The sequence below is a fragment of the Epinephelus fuscoguttatus genome, linkage group LG20, assembly GCF_011397635.1.
Source record: "Epinephelus fuscoguttatus linkage group LG20, E.fuscoguttatus.final_Chr_v1".
NCBI classification, from domain to species: domain Eukaryota; kingdom Metazoa; phylum Chordata; class Actinopteri; order Perciformes; family Serranidae; genus Epinephelus; species Epinephelus fuscoguttatus.
The window spans coordinates 5758953-5780703 of NC_064771.1; the positions used below are offsets into that span (position 1 = coordinate 5758953).

General features: G+C 39.8%; 1 protein-coding gene across 11 annotated transcripts in view; it reads left to right on the top strand.

Moving 5' to 3' along the window:
* Nucleotides 1–21751, top strand: part of LOC125880955 (rho GTPase-activating protein 23-like) — a 93445-nt gene that overhangs the window by 52878 nt on the left and 18816 nt on the right. For 4 of the 11 annotated variants that reach the window (XM_049563807.1, XM_049563811.1, XM_049563816.1 and 1 more), the window contains exons 1-6: nt 7596–7822; nt 15093–15284; nt 18883–18913; nt 19198–19293; nt 20963–21041; nt 21121–21181. In XM_049563807.1, coding sequence (XP_049419764.1) covers nt 7607–7822; nt 15093–15284; nt 18883–18913; nt 19198–19293; nt 20963–21041; nt 21121–21181 — 675 coding nt within the window. In that variant the 5' untranslated portion in view covers nt 7596–7606. Of the gene's footprint in view, nt 1–7595; nt 7823–15092; nt 15285–18882; nt 18914–19197; nt 19294–20962; nt 21042–21120; nt 21182–21751 lie in introns of those variants that run through there. The other 7 variants (XM_049563808.1, XM_049563812.1, XM_049563810.1 and 4 more) reach the window with 4 other exon arrangements.

Below are 21751 nucleotides of genomic sequence, written 5' to 3' on the forward strand. Positions count from 1 at the left end.
GATTTGCATTATAACTAACTGAAAATCTGTGGCCACAGTCCCAGGAAAAGTCACAAGCGGCACAGTTAGTGACAAGTTTTACATCACCCAGCAGTGGTTGGTCCACCAGAGAGGGTAGGCGGAGCTAACGCAACAGACTTGCACTTCAGCTCCCCTGTTTTTAAAGTGGCGCATTGTTTTTTCTGGTCTCCACTAGCAGCGATGACTACAGATGGAAAAACACACTTGCCATTAGGTACCATCAAAGAGAACAAAACAGAGATCGTATAGATTGTAACTTTAAGAATGAAAGGGAAAGAAATAGAAAATAAAGAGTAGAGAAGTGGAGAATAAAGTGCTGGAAAAGAGTAATAAAAAATGAAAGAAGAGTAAAGGAGAGAGAAGGCAATGGAAGAGGACAGGAGATGAGAGATACAGAGGCTGCTGGATGATGTTTGCATGGACGTCAGTCTCTTTTAGCATCTACATCCCACTTCTCCCTCTTTATCTTCATTCTCTCTTTCTCTGGCTGTCTGTCGTTGTAGCTGCTCTCAGGTGTCAATGAGAAGAGGACTGAGGGGCTGACAGCACTGCTAGAGCTGTTGTGGAGGGCTAGAGAAGGATGGACACGTGCACACACACACACACACACACACACACACACACATAGTCTGGCGTTTACATTTAGAGTCATTCAAGAAGCACAAACATTTATACTAGTTGACAGTTTGGTTGTAATAATCTTTTACTCCCTTAGACACACTCTGACTCAGACATACACAACAAATACTCAGACACGCTATGTACACTGGGTCACAGTTTTGCTCTAACATTTACTATACACACAGGACTGCCACTAACAAGTATTAATCTTATTTATTAAAGAAACAGTTTAACATTTAAGTAAATACACTTAGTTGCTTTCTTTCTGATGCCGGGTTCAGACTATACGATATCAGCTCAATTATAGCCTGGCAGAGTGTTTACTCAGATTTGGAATGACAACAGTTGTCGACAAGTGATCATTTTATTCTGTATCTGTGACACCGCATGCAGTGATGCCTCCATAAATTTTTCTTAGGGGTGGGCAGATGGTGCTACTGAAAATCTTGGGGTGACACACCAAAACAAAATCCCTGACAGAATTTCAGGAATTTGATTATGCTGGTCAAAAACAATAACAATATGACACTAAAATCGCAAACTGATATACTTTGGTTTCTTATTTTACTGTTAATTTTACTAATTATCTGATGTGCATATACTAATACCAGTACAGTAAACATTTTGATCTCCACAACATTCCTGTTTAATGTGATATGTGTCTGCATGTGTGAGGGGATTCATGGTTCTCCAAATAGGCCGGTTGTCCTGCTTTAATTTGATGGGGTTTTTTTTTATCCTGTCAGGAACATTTAATTACACCATTTTCAAAACAGGCACACATAACATATTTGTACTGCATGCAAAAAAGCTGCATGGTTTTTGCCAAAAACTGCATGGGACTAGCATAACATGGGAAGTCTGTAAAGGGGAGACTGGTGGCTACCAATAGAACCCATTTTCATTCAGATATCTTAAGGTTTGAGTCCTTTGAAAATGGCTAGCATCTATGCCAGTTTTTCTTTCGCCAAAATTTAGTCTAACTTATTTAGCCCCCTTCCTGATAAGCTAGCATGACATGGTTGGTACCAATAGATGCATTAAGTCAGGAGAGTCCAAACCTTTTTGAATGGGTGCCAAATTAGATCATGTAAAAATATCCAGGGGCCAGCTGCTTCTCGCATCACACAGGTTACTGGAAAAAAAAATCACATAAAAAGAGACAAACACAATTGTCTCATCTTCCATAGAGAGTATTCAGCTTTTCACTGCTCCTTTCTTGGTCCTTTCTTTGTTTATTTGCTTGTTTACCATCTGCTTATGAAAATACACTAGTTCAGCCTGCTTTGTTCCTACTTGGTGCATGTCTTCAAACTATGATAGTCTTGTTATCATTGCGTGTACAGATTTTGCTTGATTAACCAATATTGTGTGTGGGGGGGGCACAAGTAACATATTTTGGAAGACAAGGGCCATTTAAAATCTGTTGGCTGGCCACCATTGGCCAGCCAATGGGGGAGGAGGGCACCATTTGTATCAGGGTGGCTATGGCCACCGTGGCCACTCATTGGGGATGCCACTGGCTTCATGATGTCCCCTCAAAAATAATTTTTTTTGTGCCTTCCTCGAGGTGTTCTCTCACATCTTTTACAGATTGCTCTTCCACACACAACTGTAAATATGGTTAAGCAAATGAGGAATAATGTGGTTGGTGATACAAGTAAAGCTGTGAAACAATAAAAGTCAGTCATTTTTTCTTTCTTTTTTAAGGCTTTTCCAAACATAACATAGCCAGCATAAAACACACCGCCATTGTTTACATTCTCGTTCCTGAAAGTGAGTCCCTAGCACCTCATTCTATGAAAGCTGTGTCAGAAAGATTTTTAGTTGTTTACTTTATAGTGAGCAGAATTGTTGCATCATCATTGGAAGATGAAATGCTACATGACTGTGATTTTCACATCTATTAAATGCGATGCATTTGATAAATGTGATGCTCACTAATAACACATTGCATCTTGTTTGTTTAATCCTTGGATTTAGATTTAGACGTACAGGTAGGAATATTTTTTAACTTTGGACAGATCCAGGCTAGTTGTTTCCCCCCGCCTCCAGTCTTTATACTAAGCTAGCTCATCTCCAGCAACATATTTAATGCACAGACACGTCACTTATGAAACAAAATGCACAAAAAATGTTTAACTTTTCCTTTGCTCTTGTCATTATTTTCACAATTAACTAATTAGGTCAAAGAAATTTGGTCATCTTTTACTTGATTTATTGATGAATGTACAAAACACATTTAAGTGAGACCCCCTATTTCCAACATGGCACAACAGACATAAAGCATTCCATTCCATTTTCAACTGCTTATCTGGAGCCGGGTCGCAGGGGCAACAGGCTAAGCAAAGTATTCTAGATGCCCCTCTCCCCAGCAATGCTTTCCAGCTCCTCCTGGGGCACCCAGAGGTGTTCCCAGGCCAGACAAGATGTATAATCCCTCCAGCGTGTTCTGGGTGCCCAGAACACCTCTAACGGGAGGCGCCCAGGGGTCATCCTGATCAGATGCCCAAACCACCTCAACTGGCCCCATTCAACGCGAAGGAGCGGCAGCTCTACCCTGAGCTCCCTCTGAATGTCTGAGCTCCTTACCGTATCTTGAAGGCTGAGCGCAGCCACCCTACGGAGTTAACTGCTTGTACCCACAACCTCATTCTCTCCGTCATTATCTATAGCTAAGCTCATGACCAATGGACCAGTAAATGGAAAGCTTTGTCATCTATCTCAGCTCTCTCTTCACCAGGACAGTCTGGCACAGCGCCAGCATCGCTGCAGATGCCGCACCTAACTGCTGATCCATCTCATGCTCCATTCTACCCTCACTCGTGAACAAGACCACGAGATACTCAACTCACTCTCACTAACTCACTCCCAACCCAGAGTAGGGGTGAGTCCGTGTACACGTTGTTATAGATCATAAATGGTTATGAAAAATTTGTACACGAAAAACGCTTTTTTTTGGGACCACAGCATCCGTGGTGAGAGGACACGGAATTGTTTGCGCTTTTACGCACGGGTTGGCGGTGAAGTGGCGCACATGACTTGTGCTACAGACGGACAAGCTACATATCTCGGTGCCGCATAAAAACAGGTAATACATCTGGCGACATCTTTCCCACATCAAATATCCCTGATCGCCTAGACCCGCGTGTGTAAAAGTGCACACAGTTCCGTGTCCTCTCATCGTGGATGCTGTGATTTGATGGCCCAGTACTCATTGTAGCCCACTCTTATAAGACCCAATAATAATAATAATAATAATAATAAGTTACTGTGGACCTATATGCCATGCATTTCAATAAAATTACCAGAGGAGTTCGCTGAAAAACAGGTAAAGTCAGTCTGCCTCGCGTCGGCCCTGGTGAAAATCGCTGACATGCGTGGGAAATACGGCTTCTGCAGGCTCGCCATAGCTTACTGTCAGGACTCAGGGACCAGAATTTGGGATGGGGGACCGTCGGAATGGCAATATTTCGGAGTGGCGGCCTGTAACCGTTGGTTAAATGGCCATTCAGTTGGTATTCGGATAATCTCTCAAGACAGATTCCGCAATTTACATTGTAGAATCTGTCGGCAGCCCTGTGTGAAAGACAACTACAGAGGGGGGGAGGGCGGGGCTTTGAGTTTGAACGATGCTGTGCTTTAGTCAATCACAATGGAGGGGGCGTGGCCGAGATGTGCAGGTGTCCCCAGGAAATGTGTACCTGCAGAAACAGCAAGCTCCACGTCCATAGCGACCGCTCCACCCAAAACGCCGTCTCGTCAATGTGAAAAAATTTTTTTTTTTTCCAGCGGATGTCTGAGTTGACAACATGATTGAGCTAACTGGAGTAGTTTCATGTCGTATCCGACAACAGGAGACTTTTAACAGATGACGTCCTGATGTTAGCTTTGCTAACGGTCCCTGTCAGCTGCAGCCACTGATGCTTTCTAGACATTGTGATTTCCCATCACTGAATAAATACCACACATAGCAACACAAAACTGCTTTGCTAGCTCAATCATGTTGTAACTAAGATATCTGCTGGAAAAAATATTTTATTCACGCACCGTTTATTGAGTTATTACCTTATTTTTATACAGTCTATGGTTATTACAGACACTGCTAACGGCTAACATTAACAGCTAACGGTTAGCCCAACTAATCTACGATAACCATATTATTAATTACAAATCGTGCACACAGAAATAGTAACATTTGTTCAATCATTGTATTTATAGACTTTACAAACATCAGATTAGTCTAAACAGTGATACAGTGATGTGAAAAATGTGATATATAGCTAAGAGATGCTGGTTTTCTACCCGAAATATTTGTAAACAACACGGCGATTCCCTGGGGGCACCGCTGGAAGTGAAGGGCGTGAGCGATCGCTGAGGCCCCTGTACTACTTTTTTTTATTTTTTTTATATATTACCGATGGATTTCCAGATTGGTATTCGGATAACTGGGGCTTTACTGGTATAATGCAATAGCACCACCCAGCGGTGAAACTGGTTTACACAAAAAAAAATTACCCACTCTAAACGTTTCGAGATTTTTGTACACAAACTCACCCCTAACCCAGAGGGGGCAATCAACCATTTTCCAGCAGAGAACCATGGCCTCAGACTTGGATTTGCTGACTCTCATCCTGACCGCTTGACACTCAGCTGCAAACTGCCCTTGTGCATGCTGGAGGTCATGGTGTGATGAAGCCAAGAGAACTACATCATCTGCAAAAAGCAGAGATGCAATTCTGATGTCCCCAAACCAGACCCCTTCCTCTCTCTGGCTGTGCCTTGATCCTGTCCATGAAAATCACAAACAGAAATGGAGATAAGGGACAATATAAAGCATTTAACATAATTTAAGTATAGAACCTTACAAAGCTGGGCGATATGGAGAAAACCAAATATCAAAGTATTATGACCAAATACTTCTGTATCAGTATTGTGACACTACTGTAGGGTTGACCATTGGTGCTTTCACAAAATATTAACACAATGAGATTTTTGATAAATAAGCATCAGTAATGTTAATGTAATGACAAAGTGGGTAAAGACAAATAATAGAACAGCTAGAACAGTCTGGTGGGTTTAGAAAATTAAACCATTTCAATGTAGCCTTTTAAACCAGGAAAAGAAAATCATTACCATATTATGATATTACAAATATAAGATGATATCTAGTCTCATATGACGATACCCATATAATATTGATATGTTGCAAAGCTCTTGAACCTTAAAATAGAAACCAAAATTGTGCAAAATAATAATAGCCACATCAATAGACTAAATACAACAAAAACAGATGAATAGCTCAAGTGAAATTTTTGTAATAACCCCTAGGCCCACTCCATAAATAAGCACTGACCTAACCTCTTATTTTTGTAAACCTCATGTGTAATGGAAGGCAGCTCCACAGTACTGCACCATTGTTAAAAAGAACAGCCTCGGGCTACATTATCAACTTAAGGCATTATACATGATTGCACACTGGCCACCCAGAGACCAAGAAGACATCCTCTGATCTCTCCTTGTGCCCAACCAAACATGTCACTTTGATATTAAACAGAGAAAAATATTTCTTCTTTATCATTTATTGTTGATTAATGTTCTGCTGATCTACTAACTGATTGAATGAACGTTTGAAAACACAGTTTATAGTGTACGCTGTATACCAACAGCATCATCAGCCAGCAGGTTGTGAGACTAAAAGGAGGAGACAGGGAGACCCAGCACATGCAGAGACAGAGAGAGTGAGAGAAACATTGCTCACTGCTCTACCAATGGGCTGGACTATGTAGCAAAAGGATGAGAGGAATGTGACTATGTGTGAGAGAGAGAGAGACAGAGAGAGAGAGAGAGAGAGAGAGTGCGGGATGTCAGCAAATATACCCAAGGGAGAGAGAGAGAATGAAAGAGAGAGAAAGGGAGAGGCATGTCGGGTTTAGAGCAGGGAGGACTATACTTAGACAGCAATAAAGATAGTCAGACACAGCCAATGCTGTATTATAGAGCATGAAGGGGGACACACTGGATCTCTTAGCAGCAGCTTGGGATTGTATCCAATTATAAAATCTGGTCTGACAACAGACTGCCTTCTCAGCTTAACTGGTCCAGCAACAGATTCAACTGGTCTGGGATGGATTCGCCTCTAAAATCCAGAGGAGTGCTAAATTAGAGCCAAATGGCACAGCAGCAACTAACCACTACTTCAGTGAAATGAGTGTGGTTTTTCTGACATTGGGACGATACTACTCTAAAAGCTCTGAAGAGGACTAGTTGACATTTGAGAGTGCTCTCAGTTAATGCTTCATCTGTAGTAACTCTGGGACCAGTGCTGTTTCTAATGCTGTTTCTCACTGAAAAAGCCAGGATGCTATTAAAGCCTAAGAATTCCTCATCCTGAATTGTGAACTGGACTAAATGAAAGTTGCAAGAAGGCAAGAAGAGGTTGAGAGTTGTACGGCTGTTTTGATGACAGAAATTCAACTTAAATTTCAAAGACAAGGACCAAGTCGAAACCAGATTGGTAAAAAATGAGGACTAGCTTGAGACAACATTGTACAAAACTGGACATAATCTGACAAATGAAGTCTAATCCAGGATCGTCATGGCTTGACCACCAATGTTTGAGACCCATGGAACACGGTCTGAAGAGTTGCCCAAAGAAAGATATACATGAATAATGAAGCTCAAGCTAAATCCAAGTCAAGGATTACAAATTTACGCATTCAAGACTTAGTGCTTTGCATCCTCGGTGCTGATTGTGACATCTGAGTGGCTGATGTGTAGAAGTGTGTTTTCCATTGATTTACCCTCGACTGTCACCTCTGGCCATAATGCATCAAGCAGACATTGTGCAGAGGTGACTGGGTATCTCAGTTGTGGGGTCTGAAGCCTTGCGACCCCTGGCGTGTGTTAGTGTGTGTGTGTTTGCTGCACAGACAGTACATGTGCATGTGAATGTGGAGGTGCTATGCTGAGGGTGTCAAGTGTCGCACCAGCTCCGTTGGGCCACGAGTGGCGGTTTCAGTGTTCTGTCGGGGTGGACTGTAGCGATGCCGAACCTCGCTGTATCTGGCTGGCAGTGTTAAGGGGGGTTTCACCTCGCACCTCACCCCGCCCAACCCCCATCGCATCACCAAGAAGACGGGGCTCACGGAGGGTCATACAGCGTCATCGCTTGTCATGGGTAAGAGGGTAGTTTATGAGATTTCCCAGGTACTGCATCAGTAATCCTTCACCATGTCAAAACACACTGGATAAAAGAGCCCAATTTTGTTCCTTACTTTGATAATTGTAACATTAACTATTATATTTGGCTGCGACTCATTGCTGACTGGTTTGGTTACAAGACTCACATGACTCTCATGGTCTTCAATGCAGGGAAAGATTAATGAGGGTATTTTTTCTTAATAGTAGAAGCATGTAGGTAGTTCACTTCGGTAATTAGCAGTATAAGGTCGCCTTCAGCTTCAAAAAAAGTAGGACTTACTTGGAGGACTTACTACAGGACTTACTACAAGGACTTAATGGCGAACATTGTGTATTGTATATCTTCTACATGTACTTCTTCATTACCCAACTTATTAAAGCTGTGTTAATCAGCTACTTTGTCCACTTTTGTGGAGCAGAAGGCCACAAAAAGCTGAACAGGCTGTTAGTATGTATACCAATATAAAGTATAGCACCAGAATTTGTATATAAACCACATAACTGGGGAGGCTGTGATCACATGGCCAATGTGCAGACAAGAGTGAAGAGGGACATAGTATTAAGAGTGAAAGTCTGCGTTGAAGGCAGGTGGTGGATGGGTCACAGGACTTTCTCTCAAAAGACCCGTGTTTGTGTCTTGTGTGAAACCAAGTAAACTATGAATTATTTTACCATGTTTCTTTTCCTAAAGCTGACCTATATAACTTTACATTAGCTACGTAACTTTATATGAAGTGAGTAACATGATGATGCAATTTGTGGGGCAAAACTTCAGTAGATATCATACACCGTTTCATACCATAGCTGTTGATAGATAAGTTGTGGCCTGGCTAGTGCATTAACACACAGTTAGAATAGAATAGAATAGAATAGAAATAATTTTATTTATCCCAAAGGGAAATTCGCCTATTTACAATTCTTTAGTCATGTTTAGTCATGTTTCTGGCAACTTGAATAATTTATGTCCATCTTCACTTTTCTTTTTGCTCTGTTTTTGGTCTCCACCAACTGCGGAGAAAATATCTGGCTCCACTATATTCACCATCATCACAAAGTCTGCCACATTATGATTTGGATTTGATTCAATTAAATTCAGTTGCCTATGAAAGACATTAGACAATATCAGTATATCATCATCTTGTTTGAATGTTTAGGAAGGGGGTGCACTTTGAATAAGAACTAGATACCAGAAGCCAAGATGGTGCCTGTTTATTCCAGTGGAGTTGCTTGCCTGGCACATACGCCCAATAAATTTTTTAGCCTCCGAGTTTACATCCATGGTATGCAGCCCGTTGAATATTTGCAGTAGTGTTTCTCCCACTGACCCCACTTGCAAGTTACTGCTTGACTCATAAACTTTACGTTGTGATGATGTCCCAGATTTTAAGATCAGATTTTTTTTTCTTGGCTTGAGGAAAGTGATACAAATATAAGACCTCCATTGGATCAAAAATTCATAACAGAAAGAATCATACTTGACCCTTTTTTGCAGTTTGAGGTGTACCGTCAACAATTTTACAGATGTTGCTTTAATAATGGTGGCCTATGTGGAAAATACTTTTTGGGCCGCAAAGGATTTTTTCACTTCATAACGTGAGCACATACAAAAAATTGGCTGCAAGGCTGAGCAGCATTCTTGGAAGCCTGGCTTGGGCAGAAATGATGACACAGAAGTGCCTGGGAATTTCAGAATAAAGGCGTAACTTAAAGATGGGGATCATCAATCAATCAATCAATCAATTTTATTTATAAAGCCCAATATCACAAATCACAATTTGCCTCACAGGGCTTTACAGCATACGACATCCCTCTGTCCTTATGACCCTCGCAGCGGATAAGGGATAAGTATTGATGTTTCCACTTCACATTGATGATATTGAATTGTTGTTCATTTAATTTATATTATAATATAATTTATATCGATCCAGACTGATGTATGATAACATTCCTACTGGGTACATCACCAGTATACTGGACTAGCTTTTGAATTTGTCTGTGGTCCATCCTTGTACGTAATAGTTTGACTGCAGCTCTAAAAACAGCTGATGCTGTCATCGGTCTGAAGGGTCCTCATCTCTTTTCTGATCTGATGACTGTGGACAGGTATATTTCCCGCAGGATGCTTTTTCTACCATCTTGTTTTAACCTTTTCCTGTCTGCTCTGATCACTGCAAGAGAAAAGACACCATCACTGACCACCCCTGTCCTTTGCCACTATGTGGGTGTCCTGGTTTTATCACAAGGAGCCAAAGTTGATGTCATTGTTATCAACCTCAAGGGTGACTTTAACCTGTGTCAGGATAGGAGCTGCACAGTGGAGTCGAACAGATTAGCTATTACCAGGCTGTCATCATCCACAGTTTGGAGGAAGATTCAGCACGTGGGGTTTGATTCATTCGAGGGTGTGTGTTATGCCATATCTCTGCGCCTCCTTTAGGTGTTATGTAATATAGCACTGAGGGGGCCTGTTGACTAGCAGAGGGGAAGGGAGATGACGCTGATGTCCTCACTACGCACAGAGCTTTATATAAAATCTTGTGTGTGTTTGCGTATGTGGGTGTGTGGTCGTGCTTTTACATCATCTGTTCAAGTATGCATCAAGGATCATACAATTTCCAACACACACTCCTTGTATGTTTGCATGCTGTAGAGTGAGTAATCCCATGTCTAGTATTCACTGTGAGTGTGTGTAAGTGTGTATGTTATCTGTCAGTTTGTATTATCTGATCTGTGTATGTAGGGTGGATGTGTGTCTTTTTGTATTGTCTTTCAGTTCAGCTCATTCTGCACTGGTCTGAATGTCAAATGAACTAAATCATTTCAGTGGCCAACAATAAAGTGGCTGCAATTCAAATGCTAAATCCAAGTGAGCAGTATGAAATGACTAGTGCAGTAGACAAACCACAGAGTAAATTGAGTGAGTGGCCCATGTTAATGATGAGCTATATTTGAGTCAGCACAACAAGCCCTCGTCCTGAAAGAGCTGCACAATCAGGCAGAGTGTTCAGGATCACGTAAGGACTCTTATCTAGGGTCAGAGGGAGAAATACATTCAAAAATATTGGTTATATTTGTTTTTAGGTTCCTTTTATAAATAGGACTACATTATTACAGTTTATCTTATCTTATTATGTCATAATAAAATATTTTCTCACTATCAAATTCTATTAACCAAGTCAAGGGAAACTGGCTGTTGTTAATGTTCAATGCTCGGCTGGAAAATCTCCTTGAAGAAGGTGTTGCCTTTGCTCCTGAAACACAGACAGGAAGGTAGCGAATGTTTGCTCCTCCAGTCACATGCCAGTATGCCCTGAGCCTAGTATGAGCCAAATCATGTGCTGCAACTGCTTTTAGTGTGTGGTGTTCATAGTTGTATATAAACACTGTTCATCTTAAACTACAAATTGAAAAATCTAAACTTGAATTACATTTATTCAACCCTTATTTTAACAAGAGGTCATACTGAGGCCAAGGTCTCATCTATTTTTGTATTGAAAGTAGGGTTGTCAACAAGCTAATTTTGCTACTCTTCAGTTAACTGCACTGTGCACCACAATGTTCTAATGGGAGCTAGCTAGTGGTGCTGCTCATTTGGCCATTACCACAAGTAACACCAACACACCTGACCCAACAGCATTGCTTTGGAAACATTGTGCCCAACCCATTGTTCCCATGACAGCCTGGGGGGAGACCAGAGGGCGGGCACCATGTTTCTGCAATGTTTCGTGAGTATGTGGCACTGTTAGCTAGCTCTCACCTGAGCCGAGTTGTGCACAGTGCAAAGCGGCCAAGGCTAGCTAACTAGTGGAGAATGCAGGGTGGGCAGTGGGCACAATGTTTCTGCATTTTAACGCAGCTAGCAGGCTGTCTGTCAACAAAGCCAACATAAAATAATATAAAAGGCACATCATTTACAACACAAAACATTAAAATTTCACCCTCTCTAAATGGATGGCACTTTAAAATGCAGTGATAAAGGTCACCGATTCAAAGGAGTGCCAGACTAAAGGGAAAGCGTGTTTTTTATTTTTCAAGTCATTTAGCTTTTTTTTTTTTTTTTTTACTTTTTAATTATTGGTGATGATTCATAACTGATATATTATCGGAAGCCTTATTTTTAAACAATAGTAATATTCATACTGGTTTAAATAAATAATTTGATTGTATTTCCCGATCTTTGCTGAGCAACAGTTTTGTGTGAAAGGAATTAAAGGCCTGTCCCAAATATAGGTCAGTTGATTTCAGTGATTGAAGCAAATAGCCTGCTATTAATTGAAGTTTTATGGTATAACAAAATGTGATCATATAGTGATGATACAAGATTTCATGGAAATTAAACAAACGATAATAACTATTGCTCTTATTGTAATTCACTGTACAAAAACCACAGCTTCCTTTTTTTGATGAATAAGGAAAATACTTTTATTTATGATTGAGTCTTAAGTGTTCAAAAATATGCAGACATTTCTAAAATGTGTTTTTCTGATCCAGCTTTATTAGTCCAGACACTCACTTTGCCTTTCTTAATTTTTCTCTTTTATTCATTATTTACTTTACCTTTACCTTTCTCTTTTACCTGAACCCAGCTCACCCTTAACCTCTAACCTTACTGAGTGAATGCTATTGCATTCAGATTCAGTCGTAGCCACTGTCTTGCATTTATGATTTGTTATGCATTGGCCATGTTGCCGTCTTTGCCCCACTTGCACTGAATGTACACCACACACTACTTATTCTGTTATATTCTCATGTGTTTTTTTGTTTTTTTTTAATGAGAAAAGTTAGAACTACAGAAATGTAATGAACCAAGCAACAGCATATTGAATTAAAGGGATGTCAGTGTTAGTTGTGTAAGAGAGCTGTTTACAGGGAGAAAAAAGTCACGATGTTCAATAAAACACACTCTGGCATGTCGGCATTTCACACTGTGACTGGGTGGGCGAGTAAGGTGAGTGTGTGTGAGTGAGAGACGGGGAGAGGGAGGTAAATATGTACAACATCTCACCTCTATGTTTGCATTCACTCATGTGTGAAATGTCACCTGCAGATATGTCGGATGATGAGGAATCTAACACAACAATGTACCCAACTATCACACACACATACACACACACACAGATATGATAACTTCATGCTCTGGGGCTTCACACAACACGACTCTCCAACACACACACACACACACACACACACACACACACACACACACACACACACACACACAAACACACATACAGAAATGTCAGTGGGCAGGAAACCTCTGAGGTTATTTCATTCTGTTTAAATAATATACAGTAGGTTATGTAATGCTTTCAGAGTGGGTCCTTTCAAAAGTTTGAGAAAGTAAGTTTGAAGTGTAAACCTTAGAACTATTTTAATTAGATCACTGAATGTTTTCAGCATGTTATGCAGGTTTATATTTGTCTTTCAGTCAACCAACAGATTGTGTCCATTCACTCATATTAAGACAGGGTGTGGTTAGAAATCAAGCCAACACCACCGACTAACATTGCTACTCACTGATTTTAAAGAGTTAATAAATTATTGTTACTGGTTTGACCGTATAATGGGAATATGAATTTTAAACTGATTGGCTTCCCTCTGTGGAAAGTGTGGGTCTCTTCCCTGCTGTTGTTGGAAGCATTCTTAGAGTTTGATTCCACAAATCACAGCCATCCACTTCCTGTCTCAAGAAACGGGCTTCCTGTTGTTTTTTGCTGAGTTGGGTTTGCATGTTTTTTGGGGTATAATGAAGGTGTTTGCCTCTAGTGTTGTTGAATTTAACTTATTTTGGATTGATCTCCCTGCTCTAATGATCAAGATCAAAGTTGTTATGTAGATAACTATAGTTTCCAGGTGCTTAATAGTGTTGGGTACTGTTCACATTTGAACTGATACTGGTATCTGGAATTAGGTACCAGTACCCAACAGCTTTTATCAGTAATTTACCCGAGTAAAAATGCCAGCTAATGTCAACCAAGACAAAGAAAAAAGACGTTATTTGCAACAACAACTCATCCAACTAGCTAATTAGCTGAAGATGTTGATGAAGTTGTTGTTGCCTCTCTTGAAGTGTTGTGTTCATGGAGGGTTCAATCTTGGAACTCATCTGCCATTATCTGATGACGACAGAGTCTCGTAGCTGCAGCCAGTGAAAATCCGAGCCAAGACTTCCTCTTTCACATACATTTTGGCTCATCTCTTAAAAACAGATATTTCCACATGAATGCAGATACATTTTTAAAAGGCTAATATAAAGCTAACTCCTCTTCAGACAATAGCTGATGGGTTCTGAGATTGCATTTTGGCCAATAACACTAACTGTTTACCTGCCACTCAAGTGTGATTGGTCACTTCTACTTGGACTACAAACAGACACCAGGATATTTCTGAAACAGAAATCTTGTCCAGTTGCTGACAGATGCTGCACACATATGCGGCTATCTGTTTAGGTACCTTTTGTGTTTATGTTTTATAAACTGTAACCAAAGTTGGGTTTGCTTTTGACTTGCCATTGCTTTGGACTCACTGTGACTCAAACAAGCTGCATGAATTGGTACTAAATAACCAATGTAATTCAGCTGGTACTATAAAGTACCGAGTTCAGTGCCTAATACTTGAGCTACAGTATATCCCTTTATCAAGATTAAACATCATGTGGAATAATTGTGCTCAGTGTTGGAGAATCCACTGTGTGATTCTGTATCCGAAACACTAGCTCCATTCCCCCCTCCTGTAGCCCATAGAAATATCAGTGGATGTTTTAAATCACTCTCTATGTAAAGGTGTGTGCTCCCTTTGTCCATTGGTCAGGTGCTCTGTATTTCCAGATCTATGTTTATGAGCCCTAATAATTTCCTGTTGTTCCATGGCTCTTATTTATAGTCAATATATATTTTTAACTCTTCCATTGTTGGCTGGAGGTAATAAATGTGATTATAGGTGTGGTTGTTGTTGAAAATAGAGCTTCCTCTTTAGAGAAAGGAAGTCTCTGAGAAATTCCTGGCATTAGTGTAGTTGTGCCCCGGCCAGATCTGGGCAGAGTCCTCACTGAATGGACCATATACGCCCACATCCACCCACTCACTCTTCCCTTAAATGCATTCAACTATGGATGAGTACACACTCGCTTTACATGTACTTTAAGATTCACATGGTAAAGTTTTGTCAGTGGTCATTTTTTAACAAAAAGAAAGGAAAGCCAAACGTTATTGATCTAAATTTTTTTCTTTATCTTCTCTTCTCAATAGGCTAAAGGACGGAGAGATGGCATGGTGTCGTCCAATGAGAACAGGCGCCGGCCACTGTCATCGGGTGAGGTGGAGGGCGTGTCATGGCAGGGCCCACGGACCATTTTTGTCCAGAAGAACTCACAGGGATTCGGCTTTACTCTTCGCCACTTCATCGTCTACCCACCAGAGTCCTCCCTCCACAGCCTCAAGGTCAGCACACTGCTCTCTGGTGTTCTCTGGATACAACTGTGTAGATTTTAATTGAATTTGAATAATTTTAATCACTTGATACATTCTGATGTTTAGGGCAACTGGCTGCTTTAGAAAAAAATCTCCATCCAAGGCAGCTGCTCAAGCAGCCATAGAGAAGATAACAAGTGCAAAAACATAAATGGCGTTTGCATCTCCATTCCATCTAACAGTATAAGGCTGATAAAGGCTTAGTAAAAATTCTCTTTCACAATGAAGATCATTTCAATCTGATATTTGACATGGGTTGCTTTTAAAAATAGATGTGAACAGTCAGTCAAATAGTGGGAATCACAAATTCTGCACTAGCTTTTATAGCTACAGTATTACTGTAGCTGTGAAGGGACTTAACTTAATCCTATTGTTTTTAGGCATGATAGTAACATGGATCAATGTACAGGGTGGAACATAGGTTAATACAACATAGGTCATTTGTGAGATTCACAGAGATCCGATGAGTTTTTGTCTGCCTGCATGCCTTGAGGTACCATAATGAAAACTTTACCTGACTTATATTTTGATGTGTCAAGCTGGGACTGTTAATTAGCCTGGGTTGGGTTGAGCTGTTTTGATTTAGCACACACCAGCCAGTGTTTCCGCTCGCACCATTACTATAAAATCTCCTCGTACGTAATAAATTCACTACCTCCACTTTAAGCAGTCACAGTCGGGGATGAGAGAGGATTATAAATAGAACACCCCCAGATATGGGTGCTCCGATTGACTGGCCACTGAGTGTTATTGGCAGATATGCCTTGTCAGTAGTTTAAAGGCTGATCAAAAGAGCCGATCAGTAACTCTCTCTAATAATACTACATGGTGAACAATGAATTGGTGTTGACATCTGCAAGAGGAGAACTAACTGATGGAGGTTGCATTGAGCTACATTATGATGCATTCAAGCTCTATTCAGTAGAAATGAGTTTTGAGTGAAGGTAAATTTTAACATTGTCATGGTGTGTTCAAATGTATCTTGTGAAATATGGGTTTGGGCAAGAATCTTGAATAAATACAGCCGCTTTAAAGATAAATCTGTTGTGTCTTAACAACAATATAAGAAAAGATATTAGAGAGAGCATTATGATACATCATATAAAGTACAAGGCTTTTCAAGAAGTTATTAAAAAACATGTTTTTCATGTGAAAGAAGGTTATTATAAAGGTAGTTTCATGAATGTGTATGACTGAATTTGTGCTCATTCAAAGGCAGTGTAATGAAGGGCTGAATGACTTAAAACAGTTCAGTTATTTTTTTTATAATGAAGATTTATTTCTTGACCTGGAACAAAAGGGGGGATAACAACAAAAGAAACAACAACAAAAAAATATCTGTATTGGTATCAGCCCAGAATGTCACAGTCAGTGCATCCCTAATACAAATGAAAAAATAGACAATTAGCTAAATAGACATATGTTACTTTTGACTTAGCCTAATTATGTTGCCCAACATAGGGGCAAATACCAAACTCACTGAAAATGGCATAAGCTTAATTGAAATGACCTTGTGACAGTTTTTCTTTTAGTTGCACTAGTTGTAAAATTAGTTTGTAAACTTAATATCTAGTCCTGTCTTTAATTGACCAAACAGCAGTTGTAATAGGTGTGAAGAGCAAAAAACACATTCAATTTTACTAGCTACAATGTAGTACCTTGTACTTTAATACAGTACTGGACCTGGCTCTGCAATCTCTTGCCCTGAACTCACGTCCCCTTACCTTTGTAAATGTCCATAGAGGATGATTCCCAATGACTTTAGTGACGTGTGGAAGATTTTATCTGGCACTATCAGCAGGACAAACTTTTACTTTATCCAGTGAAATATTTCCACATCTATTAGATGGATTAGGACAGATTTATTTAGCACAATCATTAGGTCAAAAATTTTATTTAATTTGTGACCAAATACCTGCAAAACTAATGACATTTCAATCAGCCTTAGTTACACTTTATGTTTAGTGCTAATTATCAACAAAATCCAGTTTCTGTGTGCACATTTATGTTTTATTCTTTAACGCAAAATTTCCCTCTTGACAGTCCCCCTAAACTGACACAAACTCAGATATTGAGTCATATTAAATCACAGTAGGCCTATCTTATGATAGTAGATAGTAACAAATATGTCAAAGCATGTGAACATATATATTTTTTTAAATAACCATAATACATATTTATGCATTACAGATGTGAATTTACATTGTTGTCATCATATAGCATGTTGACAACACTGACACAGCATGACAACACAAGGTCTTTTAATGGATACCAGAGCAGCTAACGCTGTAGACTAGTCTCATGTTGTCCACTCAACTAACACTTCTCACTCAAGGGTTGAACCTATGTGGTCAACTTAAAGGGCTGTGTCACATTTTAAAACAATTATTTTATTACTTGCAGTAAACTAAGCTTACTATGTAATAAGCTTGATGATAATCTTATTTGTACCTAATTAATAATCTTCTTTCCTCGGTTATAAGTAAGTGTCTGATAGAGACTCTCTTGTTTGCAAAATGATTAAACTGTTAGTTTTCATATTTATTATGTCAAGGTTGTAACCAGCAGATCTTAACTTGACTACTGCTCCGAGGCTTAATTAAATGCATGTTACTGACTAGTTTGCTACTTATTTTTTATTTGGTAAATCTGACCTTAAACTGTGGCAAGCTGTGCTGTAGATGGAGATGCTGTAAAAATAAACTGGTGTTTATGCAGGACCAGGTCATCATGAACTAGTTTTAGCATGCATCCTCATCCAAAAACACAAATTGCTAATTTAACATTCATGTTAGTTTCATTTTTGCATTATGCTTTTTTTCAGCTCTAGCTCCATACTAAACTCACAGAAAATCAATATCAATTCTTATCCTTTTCCCTTACCTAACTCTCAGGAAACTGAACAAGTGCAATTTTGGACTAATGTTGTGCCAGTAATGGCAATATTTGCATGTTTGATCAGTCTGTATACTACATATGGTAAAAAAACAAAAACAAAAAAAACTGTGCTGATGTCATAAAGCTGACAGGCTTAATTGTGTACTTGTGTGCACTGTCAAGGTGCATTTAACATTGTAAGCCAGTCTGACCATTTTTCTGATGTGATCCAGACTCCACCGCTACATACACTAACTGTAGTACTGTAGAAAGTATGGTAATGGGTACTGTAGTACTGTAGACAGTATGGCAACGTCCTTCTGGCCCAGAGAGAGGTTGGTGTTGTGTAGCAGCATACCTCAGTCTCTGTGTAGAGCCTTTTGTGTGTCCAGGTCAGGAATGAGCTAACTCAGCGAAGCATCAAAGCCTCCAGATAGACCAGCCAACAGGCCTGCCAGTCAGTCAGACAGACAGACAGACAGACAGACAGACAGATAGACAGACAGCCAAACTGACAGAGAGTCCATATGTCAGTCAGTGAGACAGTCAGACATTCTGTCAAATAGTAAATCCGTGCAACAGTCAGCTGTCAGAGCTGGGCTAGGAGTGGTGGGTTGGGTTGAATATGAGCTGAACAGCGCCTCCCTGTGGTCGTCTTCCTTTTTACACCTGTTCTGTGTTTGTCCCACAGGATGAGGAGAACGGAAATGCAACTGGAAAAGGTGAGTGTTTCTGCAACCAGCCACGCACTCTTTTAAAATGTTCAGGCAGTCAGCTCTGATGAGTCACTATATTTCTATAATTGTCTTTACATGCCTTTGGGACTCATTAGGATCTAGTGTATCTATTGTTGTAACGTATAATGTAGGAATGTTTGGGATGTGTGGGGGAAACTTTATGTTTCCATATGTAGGTGGAGGTGATTCAGCTTTGTGGGTTTGGTTGGTATTTTCAGTACAGGGAATGTATGTGTGTGCACATCATCTGTATGTATGTGTTTTTTAAGCAGGTTGTCAGCGGTCTCGTTTGGAGCCAATGGACACCATCTTTGTGAAGAGTGTCAAAGAAAATGGCCCCGCACAACAAGCTGGATTGTGTACAGGTAGAAAACACACACACACACATATTCAGGAAACCTATGAAAGACATGCAATAGATACACAGCAGAACCTGGGTCCTCACACTTGTTTAAATATCTATTTAGTGTTCTCTGTCCAGCTGCCGAAATTCAAATCAGACATCACTTCACCTTCAATCATTACTGAGTGCTAACAGCAATAAACTTAACAAGCAGCAGTTAAGAGTTTTTTGCTCTGGGTTTTTTCTCTCCGCTTCATACAGGCTGCCCTTTAATGGCTTAAAGACTAATTTAAAACCCTTGAAAATCCAGTGGTGTAATTGCAGGGATATACACTTTGGGACCTTATGACATCACTGTTGTGGTTACAGGTGTAACAGAGCACACTTCTGCTCACATCCAGCCACAGATGGGTGATGCTGGCTGTGGTTAGAGGTAAAACAGGCTTGAAAGTTTCAATCAGAGAGGGCAGCAAAACACTGCCAAAGTTACTCTTAAAAGGTATTCTATGCTATGTCCGCTCTGCAGTTCGCCTCCATAGCTTCTTCTTGGAAGTGTGCTGTTTACGGTGGGGCACCTGCTTGCTACCTTTTTATCAAGTCCTGATCTCACCTATGCCCAGGAACGTCCCACATGCAAATTAGTTTTTTGCAGGATGGCAAAAGCATGACCCGTCCTACTCTCCCTCCAGTTGGCTAGTATTTGTTGCCTTCGTTGGTTGGATTGGTTTGGTGTAGGTATGAGGTGTGAGAATGGTTAGGGGTAGTGTAAGAATATCAGGGTAAGTCAATCAGGGGCATGGCGTGTATGCTGTTGCCATCCTAATAAAAGCAAATTTGTGCCCCAAACACGCAAAATAAGCAGAAAATAAGAAAATTCTGGCAGAGGGCAGATTTTTTCCAGAAACAGACATGGCCACACACCGCTAGTGGATCATGAGTGATTATAAGTGATTGAGAGGGATTATTCTATTGTCTATAGATCATTTTTTAAGGAATATCTTCCATACTGTGTGTAGACTAAGGGTGTTTATACACCCAAACTGTTTGGTTTGGTTAAAACAAACTCTGGTATGTTTACCCATTTAGTGTGTTTTTTTATGCTGGTGTGAAAGCTTTCGAGCAGACTGGTGCAACCAACCACAGGATTTTTTCTGATCAATCAGACAGTCTAAAGCAACTAAAACTGTGGTGTGTTGAGCTTGTATCCTACTCTGTGTACTAGCGTTGGGTACCGAAACCCGGTGCCCCTGTTTAAGTGTTTTGTATTCATTCATATTAATATATCTAAAGCGCTATTCGGACGGGATTAGTTTTACATAGGTACGTGGGGTAAAGTAATAATTACCAGAGATTTTAGTCCCGTCCGAATAGTGCTTAAGTGTACTTTCAACTGTTACAAGTAATATAATCAAGTTTAAACTTGCCTTTGCAATAAAAAAAGACGTTCTTTCACATCGCTGATCATTCTTTTGTGCTTTTTATTGAAAAAGTACTGTTATAGAAGTAAGAAGATTTAGTGCGTTAAAATACAGAAGTGAACACAGCATTTAATGTTGTTGTTCTGTGGAAAGCATCACTCTGGTTCAATTGTGTCCCCCTGCTTCTAAAGCCAAAGCCTTTCCTGCAACACATACATAATTCCCCCCTCTTCTATGCGTGTGTGTGTGTGTGTGCGTGTGTGTGTACTCCAGGGGACAGGCTGGTGAAGGTGAATGGGGAGAGCATCCTGGGGAAAACCTACTCTCAGGTGATCGCACTCATCCAAAACAGGTGGGTGTTGATAAACCTTATTATATGTTCCCCCTGACCTGTTATTTATTTTGTTAATATATTTTCTTTTTTTTTATAGTGAAAACATTCTGGAGCTCTCCATTATGCCCAAAGATGAGGATGTGTTGCAGTTGGTAAGTGTGAGTATTAACTTTCTTCTATTTTCTCTTCTTTCCTTCTTTTTGCCTCGTCAATGTGTTAAGTCTCAGCAGTTAGCTAGGTTGTTTGCATAATAGCAGGGATTGTGTATTGCCACGGAAATTTGTTATTGTGCATGAGCAGATAGAATTGTACCGTTATCAGTTGACATACAACAAAATGAGTTTAAACAGATGGGTATCAAAGATTGCATGAAAGAAGGACAAACAATTAAAAACATGGATTTTTATGATTATTATTATTATTGTCATAATTACATTTAGAAATACAGTAAAATGGAAGACAAAACATAGAATAAAATAAATTAATGACATTGTCTATTTAGATAGACAAGAAATACAGCAACATTACAGTGGAAGCCCCTGTCTGCCGATGTTATAAAACAAAGATCCCTAGTATTATTTAGTAGAATTTTTTATTTAACTTTTTTTTTAATTAAATTATCATAAATTATTTAGTGTCTTAAAATCATGACTAAGTATTTTAAAATATTGACTAAGTATCTCAATATATGACTTAGTATCGTAAATTATTTACTTAGTATCTTCAAA